Raw genomic sequence first — 20,940 nt, forward strand, 5'->3', positions numbered from 1 at the left:
CAGACGATTGTCGTCTCGGAGACAAGCCGGTTAAAATATGTTGGTCTACAATAGTATAGATATTTATAGCATTTTCTTCGTTTGTGGATGGTCTAGACCATCTCAACTTACGTTGAAAAATACCTGAAATAAAGAATTATGTGTGAAAGAAAACAAACCATAAAACCTTCTTCGTCAAATAGAAAACATAAAATAAATGAGTTTAGTAAAAGAAGAATACCATCATTAGCAAACACTATTTATATTCCTGATAAATCTAAAAAAAAAAACACAAATAAACAGAGTGCATTTAATTTCAATTGTGTATTTAAATTATCCATTATGAAAATAAAAATATAGGAATGAAAAGAAAGGTAAGGTTGACATTGCGGTCAAGTATTTTTCCTTTGATCATCCTGACTGATAATTTCTTTTCTCATTACAGTAGAGTAATATGAGAAATTATCACTAAAAACTAATGGTGCACGTGCCTGTTGCCAACAAAATTAAAACGTCGTAATATATGAATTATCGACAATTTCAACTCGATTGCTTTTCTCACTTTCGACGTACCAGCTCCAACGAGAAAATAAATGATGATCAAAGATAATCTATAACTATCGCTATTTTAAGAAATTTTCCTTTGCTCTTACTGACTGAATCTTTCCTTTCTCAGCACAGTAGAGAGATATGAAAAATTATCGCTAGAAACTGAGTGAGCACTTGCCCGTTGTCAAATAAAATAAACAATTTCTCGTCATAGGTTAAAAAAGCGATCAACAGATTACCATTGGTCATCTCAACCAGATTGATTTTCTCGCTTGAGCCGGTACGATAATCTATAATTATGCACCATTATACAGTTTATACTCAGATAATGTAAACCAAAGTTGGTTTTGTTTGTCAAGTTTTTCACCACTGCTTGATTCTTGGACAGATTGTCACTTAGATAAAAATTATCAATTACTCATTCTAATATGACGTGCTTCTTTTGCTTTGTCAACAACAAAAAAATATAATTTTAGATTTATCTATACTTAGAGCAGACTCCAAGATGTTTAATATTTATAATGAGAAAAAAACTAAATCAACAAATTACTTTACTACGTCGATTTATTAATACGGTTTTAAGAATTATGCTTAGGTTTTAGTACTTTTCTATTTCAGGCACCATACGGAAGGGTGAGTATTAACATTTAATTCTTATCACAGTAATGCTTTGTGAGTATTCAATTTTTCTATTTTGAACTGGATCAAAAATAAAAGCTAAATGAAATAATAAACACATCAGTGTCTATTCTGTTTTCTTTATGTCTAATGAATGCCGTTATATTTAAGGAATATTGGCATTTGATAAAGCATGCACATCTGTAGCTATAAATATTACACACTTTGTATGGTCGGATTTTACTCTTCTATATTTTATCTGTTGGTCTGTGAATCCTAGGTTTTGAAAGCTTTCAAAAATAGATATTACTATTTAACTAGTGGAAATTCTTACTGATGCACATGGGATTAGTTCGAAGCAAGTGATTTCTTCTGTGGTTAATTAATATTAATGTTGATTAAGACAAGCGTTTTTCGTTCTTGACCCGGTTGTTGATAAGCATCTATGAGTATACCGAGCATATAAGTTTTAGAGCACGACACATGTTTCGTCTACGTAAGAATCACCAGCAACATTCGAATTAAACCGTTAGCAGACCAATTCTATAACATTCTAGTAGTGTGATACGTTGAAAATGAAAAAAAAGATAAACGCTTTGCCAGTCTATCTTAGGTCATATATGTTTGAGGATAGAACAATGTTATTTCTTTCAAGTGATTTTACCTTGAAGGAGGTTCCATAGTGGCTAATACTTTTGTGAAGTTTTTTTTTAATCACGTCAAAATACTACAAATTTTATAAACATAGTAGTCATATAATTTTTTTTTACAAAATAACATACATTTGGGAACCATAATTTCAGAGTTATGACTTATTGTGTTGCAAACGTCAGATTTGGTTCCAATCACAGCTATATATTATAGTTTTAAACATAATTCACTTTGGTCGCAATCCCTTGTCCAAATAATGTTGTGAATCTTTTTGTGAATGAAAAGTTCGGATCAGAGGTTGGATCCAATATTTTTCTAAAGTTTTTTCGTGAATAAATACAAATTCATCGTATTTTGACAAAATTTCGAAACTTACTGATAATGGAGACTATGATGTACTGTTAGGAAGAGTTTTTATTACGTATCATTAAGGTTTATAGAAAATATTCATTTATGAATGAAATTGTGGCTTTTTTTTACATTTTATGATCGAGTTGAAATTCAAGACAATGTAAGACATTTTTATAAAATAACTGTTTGCAAAAGCATGAATTATTCTAAATTCATAGGATTATCTTATCCCATGCAGATATATTAACCGTATTTGGAACAACTTTTTGGAACTTTGATCCTCAATGCTCTCCAACTTTGTACTTGTTTCGGCTCGCGAACTTTTTTAATCTGAGCGTCACTGATGAGTCTTATGTAGACGAAACGCGCGTCTGGCGTATTAAATCATAAGCCTGGTACCTTTTTATCGCTATTTTTTGTGTGTTTCTCTGTCCTGTATGTTCTCGCAATTATTTGTATTGTTGTCCTGTCATGTAATGTTGTCATTTTAATGTTATATTTAACATTGCCATAAAAGCGGGAGGTTTGGCTAGCCACAAAACCAGGTTCAAGGCACAATGTTTCTTAAAATGTCAGGTACCAAGTCAGGGAAATTGCCATTTATATATTATAGTTCGTTTCTGTGTGGGTGTTGCATTTTAGTGTTGTGTTTCTGTTGTGTCGTGGTTCTTCTCTTATATTTGATGTGTTTGCCTCAGTTTTAGCTTGTAACCCTGATTTGTTTTCTTCTTAATCGATTTATGAATGTCGAACAACGGTATACTGCTGTTGCTTTTATTTATGGCAAAAGTGAACCTGGTCCTTTGCAAAGGTATCAAATGTATAATTCAACATGTCCAGAGTACACAAAGGCAACAGTAGTGTACCGTTGTTCAATAGTTATAAATCGATTAAGCGAAAACAAATCCGGGTCACCAACCAACACTGAGGAAACACATCAACTATGAAAAGAAAACAACGGAACAGCCGAAATAACAACGGCAACAAAAACTAACAACATATATAGAAACAAAATATTTGAAAACAACTGTCATATTCCTAACTTGATACCGACATTTTTTGAAAACAATGGTGGTATGAATCTAATTGTATGGTTTGCCAACTAGAACCTGGTCTCATGGCTAACCAAGCCTTCCACTTATACGGCGATGTTAAAAGCACAGTAAACTCGACCAATTGTTTGAAAATTTTTCAAATACCAAGCTGATCAATTAGTTGCCAGTGATATATTTCGCATATTAGCAGAAAACAGACCGCATCAATGACATATTCCGTCAGTGTATGAACACTGAGGTTAATGGGGCAGGGCATACCTCCAGAGAAGACAAATATAACAACATTGTCATTAATCTAGTGTTCAATAATAACTTGCAGAAATGATATATATCCTGTCCGCACAATAGCTTAATAGCTCTGACTATTGGACTGTTGATACCAAAAAATAAAACGTCTATAGAAATTGGCAAAAAACAAGCAGTTGGGAAAATATAAATTAAATATACCAAACACAATGATACATGAACCTTTCCATATTTAATGTTGGAGCCGTGTATCAAAGTATCAAAGGGCTGTAGAAGTAACTTCATCATATTATTTCAATTTGGTTATGGGTGGTCAGTTTGACTTGTTTAAAAGTTTGATATGGCGTTCTTCAGTTTTTTCTGAATTGACTGATCGCTGTGTTATTTAGTATGAAGTATATTGCAGGCACCGGTCACAAATAAAACGAAATGTGTATATATGTTGTATTTTCTTTCTATTCAATGAATGATGCTAAACTTTAAGTTTTGTATTAAATTGCAGTCCTCCAAATGATGGGTAAGTATTGACATTTACTTATAATGGCAACATGACTTGCGATAATTTAGTTTCCTCTCTAGGCGAGGGAAAGAAAAATCTCAAGTTTCTTACATATAATCAAAAACATGATCGAAATAATTTTGTCTGCTATTATATATAAATAAATAATAAGGAAATTCACCATGTTGAAGTATATATTCATTTCAGAAATCATGCTTCACCGTTTTTTTGTTTTGTTATTTTACACTATGTTCTGTTGTTTTGATCTTATTGTTCACACATCAATGTTTGCTTATTAACACGCAGTGCACAAGCTTCAACTCGATAGATTTGATACAAAAATATTGCTAATAAAACAATTATTAAAATAATTTTTAAAACATGTTTGTTTCAAAGTGTTTAATTTGCCAAAAAAAAATTAAGATTGGTTTTTCTGCTAAAAATGTTTATAAAGAATTAGACACATACGTATGGGTAAACAATAACGTCTGTATACATGAACGGTTTTTTTCAATTTATTTTTGTGCGACGCTATATAATATACATTCTTAGTTCAAAGATAAAAAGACTGAAGTTATTCTAACACAAGTTGACAGGATAAGAAACACAATTCTTCTTGAATAAAGTGAATGGTTAATCGACACATGAAACTGAAAGAACATAAAGATATATCTTTCCTTGTTCCTTGTTCCTTGTTCTTGGGATCGATGCATTTAAAAAATTATTTCAAAACCTAAGTGACAGTTTTGAACACAAGACGCGAGTTTCATATCATATTGGTTTTATATATAGAGCGTAAATGAGAACAGTTGAAAGACGACGACGGTTACTATGTAAGAGATGACAAAAAGAATTCTAAAATTTGGGTTAATTATATATCGAGAACAATCAATGCCTTTGGAAAAGAAAATTCAAGGAAAGTAAAACTTGCAGGAAATCACCACATACGATATATTCATCATTAGCACAATAGTACTGAAGACGGGCTAGTACTATACTGGAAAATACGTCCAACAACAGTCAAAGATACAATGTAATTCGATACACGAACCGTATCGTAATAAATGACAGAAGCGTGTAGACAAGTATATATTCTGTTCACATTTGACTATACTGTAAAGTAAATGGTTAAAAAAAGTAGAAATAATTAAAACACGTAAAAACAAAACACTAAAAATCATATTCTATGGTGTTTTGGTTAGACGTTTTCAACATAACAAGTTGGTATAAAAAGTGGAACACGAGTGTTTTGCATTAGGTTTATTTTTGTTAATGCCAGTATGACTTTTCTTATATAATGGTTCCTTAAATGAGACAAAATGCCGCATCTTCAGATTGCATTTGCGTTACATGTATGTAATGTGCAAAACATTAAACAGTTAAATATTGTTTTTCATTTTCTTTTTGGTTAATTAATGATGCTCCAAGTCATGTATATTTCCATTTCAGTCCTTCGTATATTGAGTAAGTATTGACATTTCACCCTAATGGTAGAATGACCTTCACTATTTTAATATCATGGATAAAAGATCGTAAAATTCATTGATACCTTTTGAAATTTCCTTGAAGTTCAGTATTTTTGTGTCTTTACCTTTCTTTAATACATATAAGACAAAATCAGTCGTTACCTTTTTCATTTGAGACAGGTGATTAAAAACCCTGATAATTGTCATTACCTATCAAATGGGGAAAAAAGACATCGACGTGTCTTTCTCTTCTATATATTTAATAAATATTCTTAATCTTATCAAAATGTCCTAATCAGAATTCACAGCATCCTTGTTGTTACTCATTTTGTTCTTTTCTATAAATCAAACTGGATTCAATTCGATACACAACCTTTAATATGATTGCGTTCAAAACAGATATTGGTAAAGACGAACATCACAATTTGTTTTACTTTTACCAACTAACACGGATCGCGTTATAGAAAATTTACAACTTTCATATAATGAAAAATGCATCCAAATTGTATCTTATTTTGTTTTCTTTCTGTTTGATAAATGATGCTTAATATTTATTTTATCTCAATTTCAGTTCATTATATGGGAACTTAGTTTTACCATAAACTGAAACGGCAGTTGGACTTTGGCATACTTTATTTCTTCTTTGTTTTATTTTGCTCCTGAAATCCCACTGCTCTCACTTCATTGTATCCCTGTTAATGATTGATTTATTTTGATAGCTTTCAAAATTAGCAAGTCTATAAGACATGTCATCAAAATATGTCTGTCATTCATTGTAAAAATATATTCATTTGTTAATTTGTATTAAAAAAAGATACAAGATGACTGTACTTTTAAAAATCCCTTCATTAGGTTATTGTTCTATTATATGTCATTATGTTATTGTTCTATTATAAATTTGATAATACTTTGAATGTCAAAACGTCTTCATATGTGACGTTTACATTCTCTGACGCCAAACACGCGACACACTGAATGTGTTTTTTTTTTTTTTTTATTTAATATATGCTTTTTGTGCTAGTTTGGTAAATGTTTGTTTGTTTTGAGATTGTTAGAATCATATTTAAAACAGTGTAGCTGTGGCCATTGATTGGCGACCTTAAATTATCCCATTGACTGGGGCAGATTGTGTGAACATTTGTCTGTAACGACCATTGCTCACTACTTACTTATTATATAATTTAAACTGTGGGGTCATCAAAGCTTCTTAACGCCTTTAATATTAAAATAATTCGAAAAATTAATCAGGAATAACTTTATGTTTTGATTTATATTATTGATACAAACAAAACATCGTGTTATTCCTGATTAGTTTTTCTAATTACTTTATTTATTGAGAACCTTTTGTGACCCCACAGTTTAAGTGTCTTTAACAAGTACATAGTGAGCAGCGGTCGTTACAGACAAATGTTCACACAAACTGCCCCAGTCAATGGGATAATTTAAGGTCGTCAATCAATGATCACAGCTTCACTGTTTTGAATATGATTTTATATTTAACATTGCCATAAAAGCGAGAGGTTTGGCGTTATTAAAATGTCCTGTGCCAAGTCAGGAAAATAGCCATGTTATATTATAGTTTGTTTCTGTGTGTGTTACATTTTAATATTCTGTTTCTGTTGTGTCGTAGTTCTCCTCTTATATTGATGTGTTTCCTTTAGTTTTAGTTTATAACACGGATTTGTTTTTCTTAATCGATTTATGAATTTCGAACAGCGGTATACTACTGTTGCCTTTATTTAATCTGACAGGAGATTCAAATCCCTATCATTGGAACGAATCCAATGATTTTGTACCAAAAAAATGAATAGTTAGCTCATTAAGTTTAATTTCATCATCAAAAAGCCAATATTAAGAAAATATTTCAAAAAATAGAATTGATAATATGTCTTCTATCAGGAATCTAATTTATTTGGGTTTTTTTGCAGGTCACCACCTGGGTATTCACCGTGAGAAAAGTATGTATTTGTTCTATGTTTAATTGTTTTGAAACTTAGTTTTGTTTAAAATCAAATGAACTTCTAAGTGCAGTGCTATATAAAAATGAAAAACATAAGTACTTTTGGGGCGTCTTTGGAGTGCTTTCCAGTACATTCATACAATTTTTTGAAGAGTTGGAAGGATAAATACTTTGGGCGAAGTCATTTTATGATGATAACATGGTCTTCAGAGTAAAGAGTATGGCTAATCCTGATTAGTCGATGAGTGCAGCCGGGTTTTCTTTATCAATAATTGTTCTTTAATCAAATAATCAAGTTTCAGGCAAAAACATAACAAACAAATAATTAATGTGGAAATAACGGCCTCAGTTCACTTTGAATGACGAGGTCTGATATGATAACATAATGCCGACATGATTGATTTAACTGACAAATCTGTACACCATTGGTAGTAATGGATGCTCAAGTTCCTCAGGGTTTATTCTAAAGAGTCTGAGAACGAGGGTTATGATTCCTAAATACGTCGGGTCTTATTCACATCACTCCCTACTTTCAGGGGAGTAAAGATTAACAGTTTCTATATCATAAAACTCTATATACACGATGAATACATAGTCTATACTATATATCATAAAACAGTCAAACTCGAACTGCTACCAATTCAGAGCCGGCCACTCAGGGTAGACATGAGATGGTCTCAACAGAACTTCCTGTGGTACCGCAGGAAAATAAAAACCTAATATGATCAGACGTACAATTACGGGAAACGATCATAATCCCTTAATTTTGCCAGATCCCGACATTCTTTTTGACTGTGACGAATGATTTTATTACAAAATAATGAACAATTAGAATCAAGTAATCAAGATAAATGCTGATCTTTATCCAAATTAATTCAAACATTAAATGGATTCCAGGCAAAGAACCAATAGCAGGTATTGATAATTCCATTTTCACTGCTGGTGTCTGAATATTTAGATATCGGATATGTTCCTTACGTCGTAACTACAATCCCCTTCCCTTTCATGAATATGACCTACCGAATTAGACTATTTACCGGATTTGTAATCACATAAGCAACACGACGGGTGCCACATGTGGAGCAGGATCTGCTTACCCTTCCGGAGCACCTGAGATCACCCCTAGTTTTTGGTGGGGTTCGTGTTGTTTATTCTTTAGTTTTCTATGTTGTGTCGTGTGTACTATTGTTTTTCTGTTTGTCTTTTTCATTTTTAGCCATGGAGTTGTCAGTTTGTTTTAGATTTATGAGTTTGACTGTCCCTTTGGTATCTTTCGTCCCTCTTTTAGATAAAAGTGGTAGCCATTCACAAAAATTAGCATTAACATATATAGTTTTCTAACGTATGATTCATCAAGTAAATCTATCGGCTGGTTTGTCTCCTTTTTTTTTTTTTTTTTTTTATCTAAAATGTTATATATCTAGCCTGTTCTGGTCATTTTGAAAACATAAATAAAACGGTAGCAGACAAAAAAATTGTTATAACATGGAAGATTGCAAGGGGAGGTGGGTGGGGTTTTCAAACTTTTACATACCTACAAGAGTGGCTAGTTCAATGTTAGGCTAAAGAGTCGTGTGATGTTGATGAGCAGGAAACGAGAACCGAATCCGAATGATGCAGTGATCATTTCTCGTTCATTAAATTGGTTTATCTTATACATGAGATAAACCGTATTAATCAAAGAATCAAGTTTCAGGCAAAAACATAACAAACAAATAATTAATGTGGAAATAACGGCCACAGTTCACTTTGAATGACGAGGTCTGACATGATTACAGAATGCCAACATGACATATTTAACTGACAAATATGTGCGCCATTGGTAGCAATGGATGCTCAAGTTCCTCGAGGTTTATCCTAAACAGCACGAGGGTTATGATCCCTAAATAAGTCGGGTCTTATTCGCATCCCCCCTTGGTTTCAGAGGAGTAAAGATTAACAGTTTCGATATCATAAAACTCTATATGCACGCTGAATACATAGTCCATACTATGTATCATCATGGAAGTAATATTACTTCCATGGTATCATGAAACAGTCAAGCTCGAACTGGTACCAATTCAGAACCGGCCACTCAGGGTAGACATGAGATGGTCCCAAAAGAAATTCCTGTGGTACCGCAGGAAAGTAAAAACCTGATATGATCCGACGTACAATTACTGGAAACGATCATAACCCCTTAATCTTGCCACTTGAGAGTGTCTCTACACACTCATCAGAATCCCCTCCCACAATTTATCCTTAACCTTTTAAGTGAATTAGCCAAGAAGGCATTAATAACTCTTTGTTAATACGTTTGAATCTTGGACAATCATATTTTTCCTTTTGTAATAGCTTTGTTATTAAAGCTCCCCCTATTTTTCTAAAGCGACTGGTATCCTTTCATGATATCCTCTCAGCAAGATTTGTTTCGGACGATATCACTTCTTTTGTTGTATTATCCATGTTTTATATATATTTAATATCATCATAAAAACGCAATATTTTAGCAGTAATATACATCCACAGATAAACCGATCATTAATTATCAATAGGTTTACTAAAAAAGTTATCTCGCCTTGACCGGCTTAGTGGATGGGCTCGATGTCTGACTTACAGTGAGAAAATATTTCATTATCTGAAGTTCAGGCCACCGTTTCACAAACCCTTCTTAACTTTCGATCATCGTATCAGTTTACGATCTGTTTACGTGTGGTTCTACGTTCACATTACGTGTGTTTCACAAAGGCATCGTAAATGACTACTAAGTTGATCGCAAGTTACGTACTATTTATGATCGTAAGTGTATTGTTAACCAGAAGAGTGCTTTCCATTACGTCCACATTTTTGTCGAGTATGGCATGCCAAATAAACATTTTAAATAATTATTACGGATGGCGAATTATGACGATGTTTTTATATTAATATTATGGCAAGTAAAGTATTTTAGCCCGTTTCTTTAATATTCTTAAAATTAAAATTTTTATTATAGATAAAAATTTAATACAGACTTTAGTACGATTAAAGAATTATGCAATTTTCCTGAAATTTGTTCTGCCTAATGAGTTTAATAACATATTGCACAGGGAAGGATGCTTTTAGATACTTTATTTCATTGAAATAAATCACCACGTCGGCTGAGAGGGGATTGTATATATTGTCTATTACATCAACTAAAAACACTTTGTGCAAATATTCTTTTTGGAGACAGAAAAGTTAAAAATATTAATTAGTTTAAAAAAGCATGTATCTATGAGAGTTTGCGAGTAAAATATTATTGATATATTTCAGGATTTAGATTAAAGCCTGGAAAGACTGCAGAATACATAAGGACGCATACCTGAAAATATATATCCATATGCTTATCATTTTTTAATTATAATAGATATAGGAAGATATACTTTGTATTTGTTTTACAATAACCATGATAACAAATGAAGACATTAATAAATAATAAAAACAGTGTTAAGGGGGCTCGCGTCTATTTTTTTCTATACATGAACTTTTTCTTATACTAAAAAGAAAAATGAAATAAAAAAATGTGGTCACCGTTCATTTAAGCTCACAATCTGCCTTCGAAAAAAACATTCATTTTTGTTAAGGTTCTTTTTTTCTGTTGAACTATAGATAGAAGAGATATAGATAATATCGAAATAATTTTTTTTTACAGAAATTTCCCAATTTTTAAAGTGTTTAGTTTTAGTACAGCTTTGTTTGTAAATAATGATAAAAAAATATAGATAACTTCTGATGCACTAAAGGGAGATAATTTGGATTTTCTTCAATAATATAAGCATTTTAAAAGTCATCTGGTGCCATAAACGAATCGATTTTTTGGGGTTGATTTTTGTACCACGTCATTAAGTAACAAATGATAGTGTAATAGATAAACTTATGAGAAAAATATGTTTAAATTTTTTTGAAATTTTTGTACCCTGAGCCTCCTTAAATCAAAATTCGGTTGAATAAATTTGTTTGTCATTTATATAATTGCTACTTTGATGTGTGACAGTTATACGCACAGAAAACAGAACATTTCTTTATTTAAATGTAGAAAACTGAGATGAACATTTTTTTAATTGAAAATCTGTAACTGTGTTTGATATTTTCTACATAATTTTATAAATGTTATGTAATGTATTTACCTTTAACCTTAGTTCTCTTTTGCTTTTTATTTAGAACGAACTATGAATAGTTTGATTGCTTCCCTTACATTTGTTATCACGGCTATATTTTCATCACTTTTTTAAAAATGATTTCAATTTTTTTTTTTATTATTTCTGCTGTTTGAAATTTGTGTTTAACATTTTATAAATTATAACGGAAAATGTAGAGTCTTTCTTTTCTGCCATGTTTTTGTTCTTTTTTCACTGGTACAAGAAACGTGTAGACAGACTGAGCTAAGTTTGTGCTTACATTATAGAGGTTTTAGATGTTGGTAAGATCTTTTTTCGGCAAAATTAATTATTCAGCGCTACATTTCGTTTGTCCATATGATATATTTGCGCGACTTGTTTTCTTAATACTTTGTATCATTTGTGCCAAAAGTGAATTGTACGATTATGCCAATAGATTTTAACAGATAAAAACAATTCTTTTGCTCCTCCTCGGTATGGTAGTTATTTGATATATTTAAAAACTATACAATCGCTAAAAATGCGTCTAGAGTTTGTCGTTCGTTGTTTGTTAATACAAACGTTGAATGTCTTTCTATGGGTGTATTTCTTTCTAACACAAACGATGAAAACGACTAAGCGCGCACATGTTTGATCATTTGTTTCTAACATACGTTTGCAAAGTTTACATAAACTTTAAAAATGCATCTACCGTTTGTCGTTCATCATTTGTATGTACAAACACTTCATTTGTTTCTAACTTCAACCTGGTATTTTAGTAAAATTATATAAAAACATTGGAACAATCTGCAAAAAGACAAACAATGCAGTGAAATATTCCCCTTAGCATAGACTATCAGAACACAACAGGTCTAAAATTTTTATCAAGTCAGATGGAGGGGGTGAAAGAATATGAATATTAAGTATTTTCGTTTAAATGATAAATGCACAAATTAATGCTGTTCTATCGTATAATTACTTATATCTTTAAAAGGCGGAATACTTTTTTTGTCATTTAAAAAAAACTTAAGGGGCGTTAACTCGTAATATGTATATTTTTTTAATGAATCTTCGGGAATTTCGGTTTATGTTTCTTTTGTTATATCAGGAAAAAACGTTAACCGTTTACAGTTGCTATGTTTCTTTTGATATTTGTATTGAATTAAGACCAGTAATTATGGTGCATCCGAGATATTTTTATGTCTTCTTATGTTCCCAACATGTCTTAAATAAAATAAAGGGACTGTCTGTTTCTGTTTAAAATCTTTTATTTTTATGAGAAAAAAAAAACGTCTTGCAAATGTGATTGATTAATTACACGGATGTTTGTAACATCCTGCCCTTAAACTATTTACCTCTTCAGATTTAAAAAAAAAAGAAATGCCCCAGTTGAAATTTAAAGTTGCCCAACAACTTAAATGTACTTTTTATATAGATATCAAGTATGTAGTCTTTGTTCTTTCCGAAAAAAAAATAATAATCTATATAGTACTCAAACTGTTTCTACATTGGTGTCTTAATTTGTGAGCTGTGTCTACCACGGAGTTGTTGTTTGTTAATTGTTTGGTTTTTTGTTGTTGTTTATTTTTAGGGAGGGTGGGCGTCCATTCTAATAATTTAATTTTGATCTAAAAATTGTATATCTAATGTATATCTTATCATATATTTCTGTTAGTTTTCCCCACCTATATATCCTCCTATCCCCAAAGTTCGTCCACGTAACGAATATCGCGGTGAATGTTTAGCTATGTTTCCCGTATATGCTACCTCAGTTTCAGTTATGGGCATACCAGATACAATCTTCCAAGGTTTTTTTTTTCTTTCTTGTCATTTTCGGACTTAATGTGTTTTAGTTTGCTTATTCTTTCCGCAAAGAAGAGTGGTACAGCAGTATCATGATCTTGCAAATCTTCAACAACTAAAATATCAGTCACAGCACTTTCAACCATGTCAACAGCTTCAGTTACTTCTTCATTCGTACCAATTTTAACTACTTATATATCATCTGTTATTGGTTCATCCGTAGTTTCTGTGCATTCCTCATTTCTTGTGAATACCTCTGATGGTTTCAGTTGATCTTTGTTGGCTTTTCTACCTCAGGAATAGATTACCTTAGCTGTATTTGGTAAAACATTTAGGAATTTTTGGTCCTCAATGCTCTTCAACTTCGTACTTTATTTGGCCTTTTAAACATTTTTTGATTCGAGCGTCACTGATGAGTCTTATTTAGACGAAACGCGTGTCTGGCGTAAATATAAAATTTTAATCCTGGTATCTATTATGCGTTTATTTGATGACAGTCTTATCCAGGGGGTATATTCCAGTCTTCCTAAATGCTAACTGAGTGTTTTCTAGGGATAGTGCTTTCTGGTATGCTTAGCAGGCTAGTTCACATATATTGTATCTGGTTATGACTGAGGAGTTCTGACGCATGGTTTTGTGACATTCATTATCATAAATACGTTGAAATGGCCCATGACATCCAACATCCAAATGTTGTAATATATGTGAGGTATGAGCTAGTAAGATGAAGTGAATGATGATGTGGTGTTCCTGTGCCCATTCTATTATATCTACTGCAACATGTGACTTATGCCCATCGAGGAGAAGAAGTTGGCATTGTTTCTGCCAGGTACATATTTAGGCAAATGGTCTGTTAAATATTGTCTGAATATGTTTATATTGGACCATCCTGAGCCAGATACTGCACCAACAGCACCAAGTGTTGCACAATTCATCAATTCATTATTCATTCTTTTCCCTTCAAATACAAAATATGGAGGAACAGCAAATCCCGAGGCACTTCCACACCCAAGTATGGTGGTAGTACTAGACCTTCCAAATGTTACTGATGATGTGTTACATTCAATTCCAGATACAACATTAGGTGGTTTATCATTCAGTGTTATACCCTTCTCATCAACATTAAATATGAGATGTGGTTTATCCTGAAGATTATATTTATGAACAACTTGCTCTAAGCTTGCAAAGTACTTTTCAACATTAGCAACAGAACCACATTTTGCACGTAGAATCTCCAAACTTCTAGGTTTAACCACTCTTAGTCCTGGCCATATTTTTATGAAACCCTCAAACCATCTCAGGGTAAATTCTTCATTTATAGGTTTAATGTTGATTGTGTGGGCAAAATCAATAGCTAGATCTGTACTTCCTGTCTTGTGTACCAATATCCATATGAAGCCATGGACTTTACATGTTCCACAATCCGAGTCTCCTCTTCAAGTGAAAAGACAGGTGCCCTCCCAGTGGTGACACAAGCTGGACTTATTTTGTCAGTGATTCTATCACGCAGAGTTTGCCTTGGGACATTAAATTGTAGAGCTGCTTTATTCTTTACTGATATGTATGCATTAGTCAAAGCCATGGGACTGTACAACCTGTGTTTTTATCATGCCTGAGGAAGGTAGGTTTAGCCTGAAATGTTATGTGATGTCTTTCTGAAAAAAAACTCATCATAGATACCAGGACTAAATTTTGTATATACGCCAGACGCGCATTTCTTCTACAAAAGACTCTTCAGTGATTTATTGCTGTATTTTTTGTTTTTACATTGTGTACATGTATATATCTATTTTGTGTATGTAAAGTGCAAATTCTCATCTAAATTTTAGCCCTCCAACGTAAATATTGGTCAGGAATTAACAAAGTCTTACCTTTTTTGGCAACCATGATGTTGTGAGAGAAATCACATTTGGCAATAGAAGCCATTTTATAGCGATAATTCATCATTTTTCGCGAATTTTTTATAATGTTAATTACGATTTTTACGTTTGCCTGGCCTTTCATACTTTTGTAGTTCACGAGTCTTGATAACTGGAATGTAAACAAACCGGTATCTCTGTTTGGAAGGGATTTTCTAGTGTTTTACAATTATAAAGTCGATTTGAAGATAGGTGGAAAAGGGAATTAGTAAAAATGGCGATTTTGACAAAGATTTTTTTATTTTAATGAATGTTTACCTGTTGCAACCTCATGTTTTAGTTTCACTTTTCCACGTTGTTCTTTACTATATATATATACACATGGAAAAAAGTATTGCAACACCAAATTCAAATTCAAATTAAAAAAACACTCTTTATTTTTTTGTGATACAATTTGTTGAAATAGAACTAGTTGAACATTATTTAATTATCACCTGAGTTTAATTAATAAATATCGACTCGATAAGTTCTTATCTGCACATACAGCTTCTGTACTCGTATATCCTCATTGTTTTCAACACTTTAAATAACCAAGTTTATAAAGTTATGTGATTGACACCTTGTAATTGGTCATCCACAACTCATAACTGCACCAAGATGGCAGATAATCAGCATGAGAGAATCAGGTATGTCGCTGTGACAATTGCACGTATTGTTGGTCTTCACCAGTCCACTATAAGTCGTTTTGAGAATAAAAATCAGGCAACAAACGATGTTAAAAACCTTCCGAGATCAAGAAGACCCCCTATAACATCTGCTAGGGAAAATCAAGCATAATGAAGGTTGGTCAGAAGGAAACCCATTGCAAACAAAACAATCCTAAAAAGAGAGTGATGACCATACAGGAGCCTATAAACAAGAACTGTTCGATATCGGCTCATCGCTACTGGTTATCGTGCGATGAGAACATTTCGGGGACCTTTGCCTACGAACAGACACACAGTTGCCCGTATCCAATATAGTCAGAGCTCGCCAAAGTTGGAAATTAGCATCGTGAAGGAAGAATCATTGTTCCAATGGAATTCGGTTTATCTTCCTTCGCCCGATCGTAGCCCGAATTTGAACCATATCGAGCATATATGGGACACTATTGGGTGTAAAGGTACGAAAGGACACCCTAGTTCAAACACGTCATGAAATAAGCAATACCCTTCGTCAGGAATGGTTGCTGCTATCTTAGCAACAAATTAGCCGATTTATGGCAGGAATCAGAAGACGTTAAGATGCGGTTATCCGTTTGAATGGAGGCTGCACACAAAGTACTAATTATTTGGCGTATAACGATCAACCATGATGTGAACAATCATCTAAAGATACATTTTGAAATGTCTGACATTGTAAAGTTCGACTACAGTAAAAGTTGTAAAATGCATTTTGTTTAACAAAAAACACTTCATTTTGTTATAAAAATTTTGGTTAGATAAAACATTTTTTTTCATACCTTTTTTCTTCGTTATTATGCCAAAGTTATCATTAACTATGAATCAATATTATTTTACAAATATTTTATCATATTCCATCCAAAATAAGAGGCTGACTTTTCTAGCTTTAAAAAATCAAGGTGTTGCAATACTTTTGTCCATGTGTATAGAACGCCGCTCAGCTGGAAAGTGGCGTCACGAGTCTTACGCATGCGCAATAAAAGTAAACAATGACGAACTTGCGGGTGGGACGAACTTGAGGGGTTCTCGGGCCAGGAAAAGTGATTTTTTTTCCAGCGGCACATCCTATTGAAACCGGGTGGAAATGGACATCATAAAAACTCGGTTGTAAACATATATGGATTCTTTATTAAAGGTCTTAGTAATCAGTTGTCTCGTATAAAGACCCTACAAAACATAATTATAAAATACTGTAAATACAGGTGCAAAGATGAATAACTCTGACATGTTTATGAACAAGTACATTGCACTGTATAACATTCTAAGTAAAATAATATTCTCTTTCACATCTATAATTCTGTCTTAAAGACTCAACATAAACTTGCGTCTTACGTGTATTAGTTTATGCATCTCATAAACTTAATTGCAATAAATATTCTATTACCATGTAAATAATATATTCTACATGAATTCCATAAATAGTAATAAACTAAGCAAAACGGTAAAACATTAAAATATCTACATGCAGCAACTCAGCAACGCAAAGTAAGCAAAATAAGCAAATAACTAACCAAATTATAAAACAACATAATACAACTCTTTGCTTACCTCAAGTGCTAGTTTGAAGGTCACAAGACTTCATATGTGTATTGGCTACATGTACATAAAATAGTAACCTGAAGATAAATATAAATTTATAGTTAATGTGTTCCATGTCTATAATATGAACACATACCAAAAATAAGAAAATCTGTTCCCTTAGATACTAAAACATAATAAAGGTTTAAAATGAATATTTAACTATTTAATTTACTTCTTATTTATACACAAGAAAACTCTTTCTTTCTATTTAATATCATTTCACTCCAATGCTCTATTATAATCTATTATTTAGGAATTATTTAATATTATAATCATTTATCAATCTTTAATGATTTAAAGCATGTTATAGCTTAATTAATTTTATTTATCATTCACAAAGGTCATATTCATACTACAGATTCATTTCTCCATTCAATCCAATCAATCTAACCAAATCTTGCATACTCTGTTAAAAACTCTAGGACTATTAAAATAATGTGAGAAAAGTATATACAACTGACCTGTAAAGTAGAAATATGGATTCCCAAAAGATTCAGCAATAACTATACAATAATTCATATAAGACAATTTGCAAACTCCAAAATTGTGAAATCTATCTACTAAGTATGACAGTTGAAATAAGAGTGACCAGAACAATAGAATTTTCCCTCCAAAAAGAACATGTGACCAAAATCACTCTCCATAAGAAATAAAGCCTTAATTAAGATTCTAAATATAGAAATCAAGGTAACATAGACAAACAGGTACACTGGTCAGTTCAACAGTAATCAGACTGGACAAATTAAATACCATTCAATTTGTAATTATAATATCAATAGTATGAAAAACATTTTATTCCAATATATCTAATCAATATATACAAATTTACATTTACAAAAATATGCTAAATTCCACTCTACCACACTATCATCTTCAATATAGGAATTGGCCCCCGAGGGTTTTATGTGACTGTGGTCAGTGCTCGATAAAAAGCAGATTCACCTTTTTTTTCTTTTTTCAGAGGTCAGGAGTAACAAATATAAGAATAAAACTCAAAATATAAATAAATACCTTAACCTTTACTTCTGAAAAAGGAAAAGAGAGATGAGTAATCGAACGCATAACATCTACATATTATGTATTTTTAGAACAAATAAAAAACTGCAACTTTACTGTTTCTGTTAATGTCATATGTATAAAACTGCAGTTCTTTGAAAACAAAAATCGAACCAACACGGCAGTAAAAACTTTACTTCACAATAGAAAGCTATCCTAGTCTGGGTAGGGAAATATGCACTTAGCAATGCTCCCAAGTTTTACATGTAAAGAATACATTGAACTGATTTGCAACTGTTCCCTGCTCCACGCTTACAAAACAAAATTCAGATAAAAAAGGTTGTGTTCGGACGGGCGAACAGGTGATAGGCGGAAACTGACGAAAATATCCCGATGACAAATATCTTGAGGAGTTTAACCATTTACATTTTAATTACTTCCCTTATATCAATATCGCAATTTTTCTTTTGTTGACCAAAATAAATATACAAAAAAAATATGCTAAAATAAGTTAAGTGTTAATAAAAATAAAAAGGCAACACTTGTCCTGAGGAGAGGATTCTTATAAGCAATACTGGCGATACAAAATTAGCAAAGGGTGAACAGCATGGTAACAAACGGTACTGCATGGCATCTGACCACTTACCGATGTCATGTGCCAAGATGGCGAAACCCTCACAAAGGCATGCATTGAATACAAACACTAGTATATATCACGAACACACAGACTTCTTGTTTTACCTCAAACAATACTAACATTGTTGCCTTATGCTCTTCTGACGGATAGGAAAAGTCTAGATAGCCCACTCATCAAAATTGGCTGTATTGTGCTCAACTGCACTTTGTGTAAAGATTTTGTAAAAATACTCCATGAATAGGAAGCTCGACCTCCAGCTTGGTATGTAGATTGAGATTGTCAAATGATTTCGTTGATACAAATATGAATTAAGAAACCAAATGGGTATATCAATACCCACGCTACGTCAGTTTTTAAAGACCAAAATGCTGCAAAACACTTGTCCTACCTCCATGACAAATATGTTGTTGTCCCTGCAGATAAAGCCCCAAACAACATCGTTTTTGAGTTTAAGTATCATTACATAAACTGCTTGATAAATGAATTAGGCATTGACAATTCACTTGGAAACTGAACAAATACCCTGAAGACACTTACCATAGAGGAAATCCTCGATGATCATAGGTCTGTTCTATGTTCCTTTGGAATTTCAACCAAAGATTAAGAACTTCCATCACTGTATTGGATACCTAAACTACATAAGTGTCCTTACAAAATACGGTATATTGCTTGGTCTTCCAATTGCTCCACGAAACTCTTACTAAATTATTAAGATCTATTTTATCAGCAATCAAAGCCGGGCTCAAAAGTTATTGTGCAACTGCCTATTCTAGAGGTGGCGTGAATCAGATGTGAATACTAAAAATATCCAAAGATCTTTTAGAGTACATACAATCTAAGACTCTCTCATCTTGCAATAGTATTAAAACATTTGACTGTTCTACACTTTACACAAGTATTCCCCATTCCAAACTAAAAGAATAATTGAAAGAGTTGGTATTACTTTTTTTCATTAAAAAGAATGGCGAACCTTTTCTTGGTGAGGGATACATCTTTTTTTGTAAATCACTCTGATTCAAACAAAAATTTCTCTGAAACTGATATTATCAAGATGCTTGATTTTTTTATTGACAACATATTTGTTACGTTTGGATGACGTGTTTTTCAACAGAATGGCGAAATTCCAATGGGAACCAATTGTGTCCCTCTTATTGTCGACTTGTTTCTTTGTTGTTATGAGGCTGGTTTCATACAGGGACTTATTAGGAAGAAAGATAAGAAGTTAGCAACATCCTTTAACTTTACGTTTCGCTATATAGATGATGATCTCTCACTATATGATAAAAAATGTCGTGACAATGTTGAACGAATCTATCCCATCGAACTGGAGATAAAGGATACTTACTACAGATACAGTTAAGTCTGCCTCATATCTTGACTTACATCTAGAAATTGACAATGAGGTTCGGTTGAAAAAAAACTTTACGACAAAAGAGATGATTTCAGCTTCCCAATTGTGAACGTTCCATTTCTATGTAGCAAAATTCTAGCAGCGCTTTCATACGGAGAATATCTCCCAATTGAAACGATATTCACGGGCTTGTATTTCCTATCATGATGTTCTTGATAGCGGATTGCTGCTAACAATGAAGCGATTAAACCAAGAGTTCCAAATGGTGAAGTTGAAACCATCTCTTCGTAATTTTTACGGACGCCATCACGAGTTAGTTGACCGTTATGGAATAACCGTTTCACAAATGATATCGGCTATGTTTCTTATGTCGTAACTACAATACCCTTCCCTTTTCACGATTGTGACTTACCGAATTAAGACCTTTTACCGAATTTGTAATAGCATAAACAACACGATGGGTGTCACATGTGGAACAGGATCTGCTTACCCTTCCGGAGCACCTGAGATCAACCCTAGTTTT

The 20,940-nt window shown here is 32.5% G+C and overlaps 1 protein-coding gene and 1 pseudogene across 3 annotated transcripts in view; one reads left to right on the forward strand and one right to left on the reverse strand.

The window, feature by feature from the left end:
* The window catches only part of LOC143052296 (uncharacterized), a 46,697-nt gene extending 35,016 nt beyond the window's left edge, over positions 1-11,681 (forward strand). For all 3 annotated transcript variants that reach the window (XM_076225308.1, XM_076225307.1, XM_076225306.1), the window contains exons 6-10: positions 1,147-1,161; positions 3,952-3,966; positions 5,398-5,412; positions 7,343-7,372; positions 10,645-11,681. In XM_076225308.1, the coding sequence (XP_076081423.1) occupies positions 1,147-1,161; positions 3,952-3,966; positions 5,398-5,412; positions 7,343-7,367 (70 nt within the window). In that variant the 3' untranslated portion in view covers positions 7,368-7,372; positions 10,645-11,681. The remainder of the gene's footprint in view (positions 1-1,146; positions 1,162-3,951; positions 3,967-5,397; positions 5,413-7,342; positions 7,373-10,644) is intronic.
* A 2,073-nt stretch (positions 11,682-13,754) lies between these two features.
* Positions 13,755-14,889, reverse strand: LOC143050780 (uncharacterized; annotated as a pseudogene).
* Between the last annotated feature and the right edge of the window lie 6,051 nt (positions 14,890-20,940).

This window comes from Mytilus galloprovincialis, chromosome 11, assembly GCF_965363235.1.
Source record: "Mytilus galloprovincialis chromosome 11, xbMytGall1.hap1.1, whole genome shotgun sequence".
NCBI lineage: Eukaryota > Metazoa > Mollusca > Bivalvia > Mytilida > Mytilidae > Mytilus > Mytilus galloprovincialis.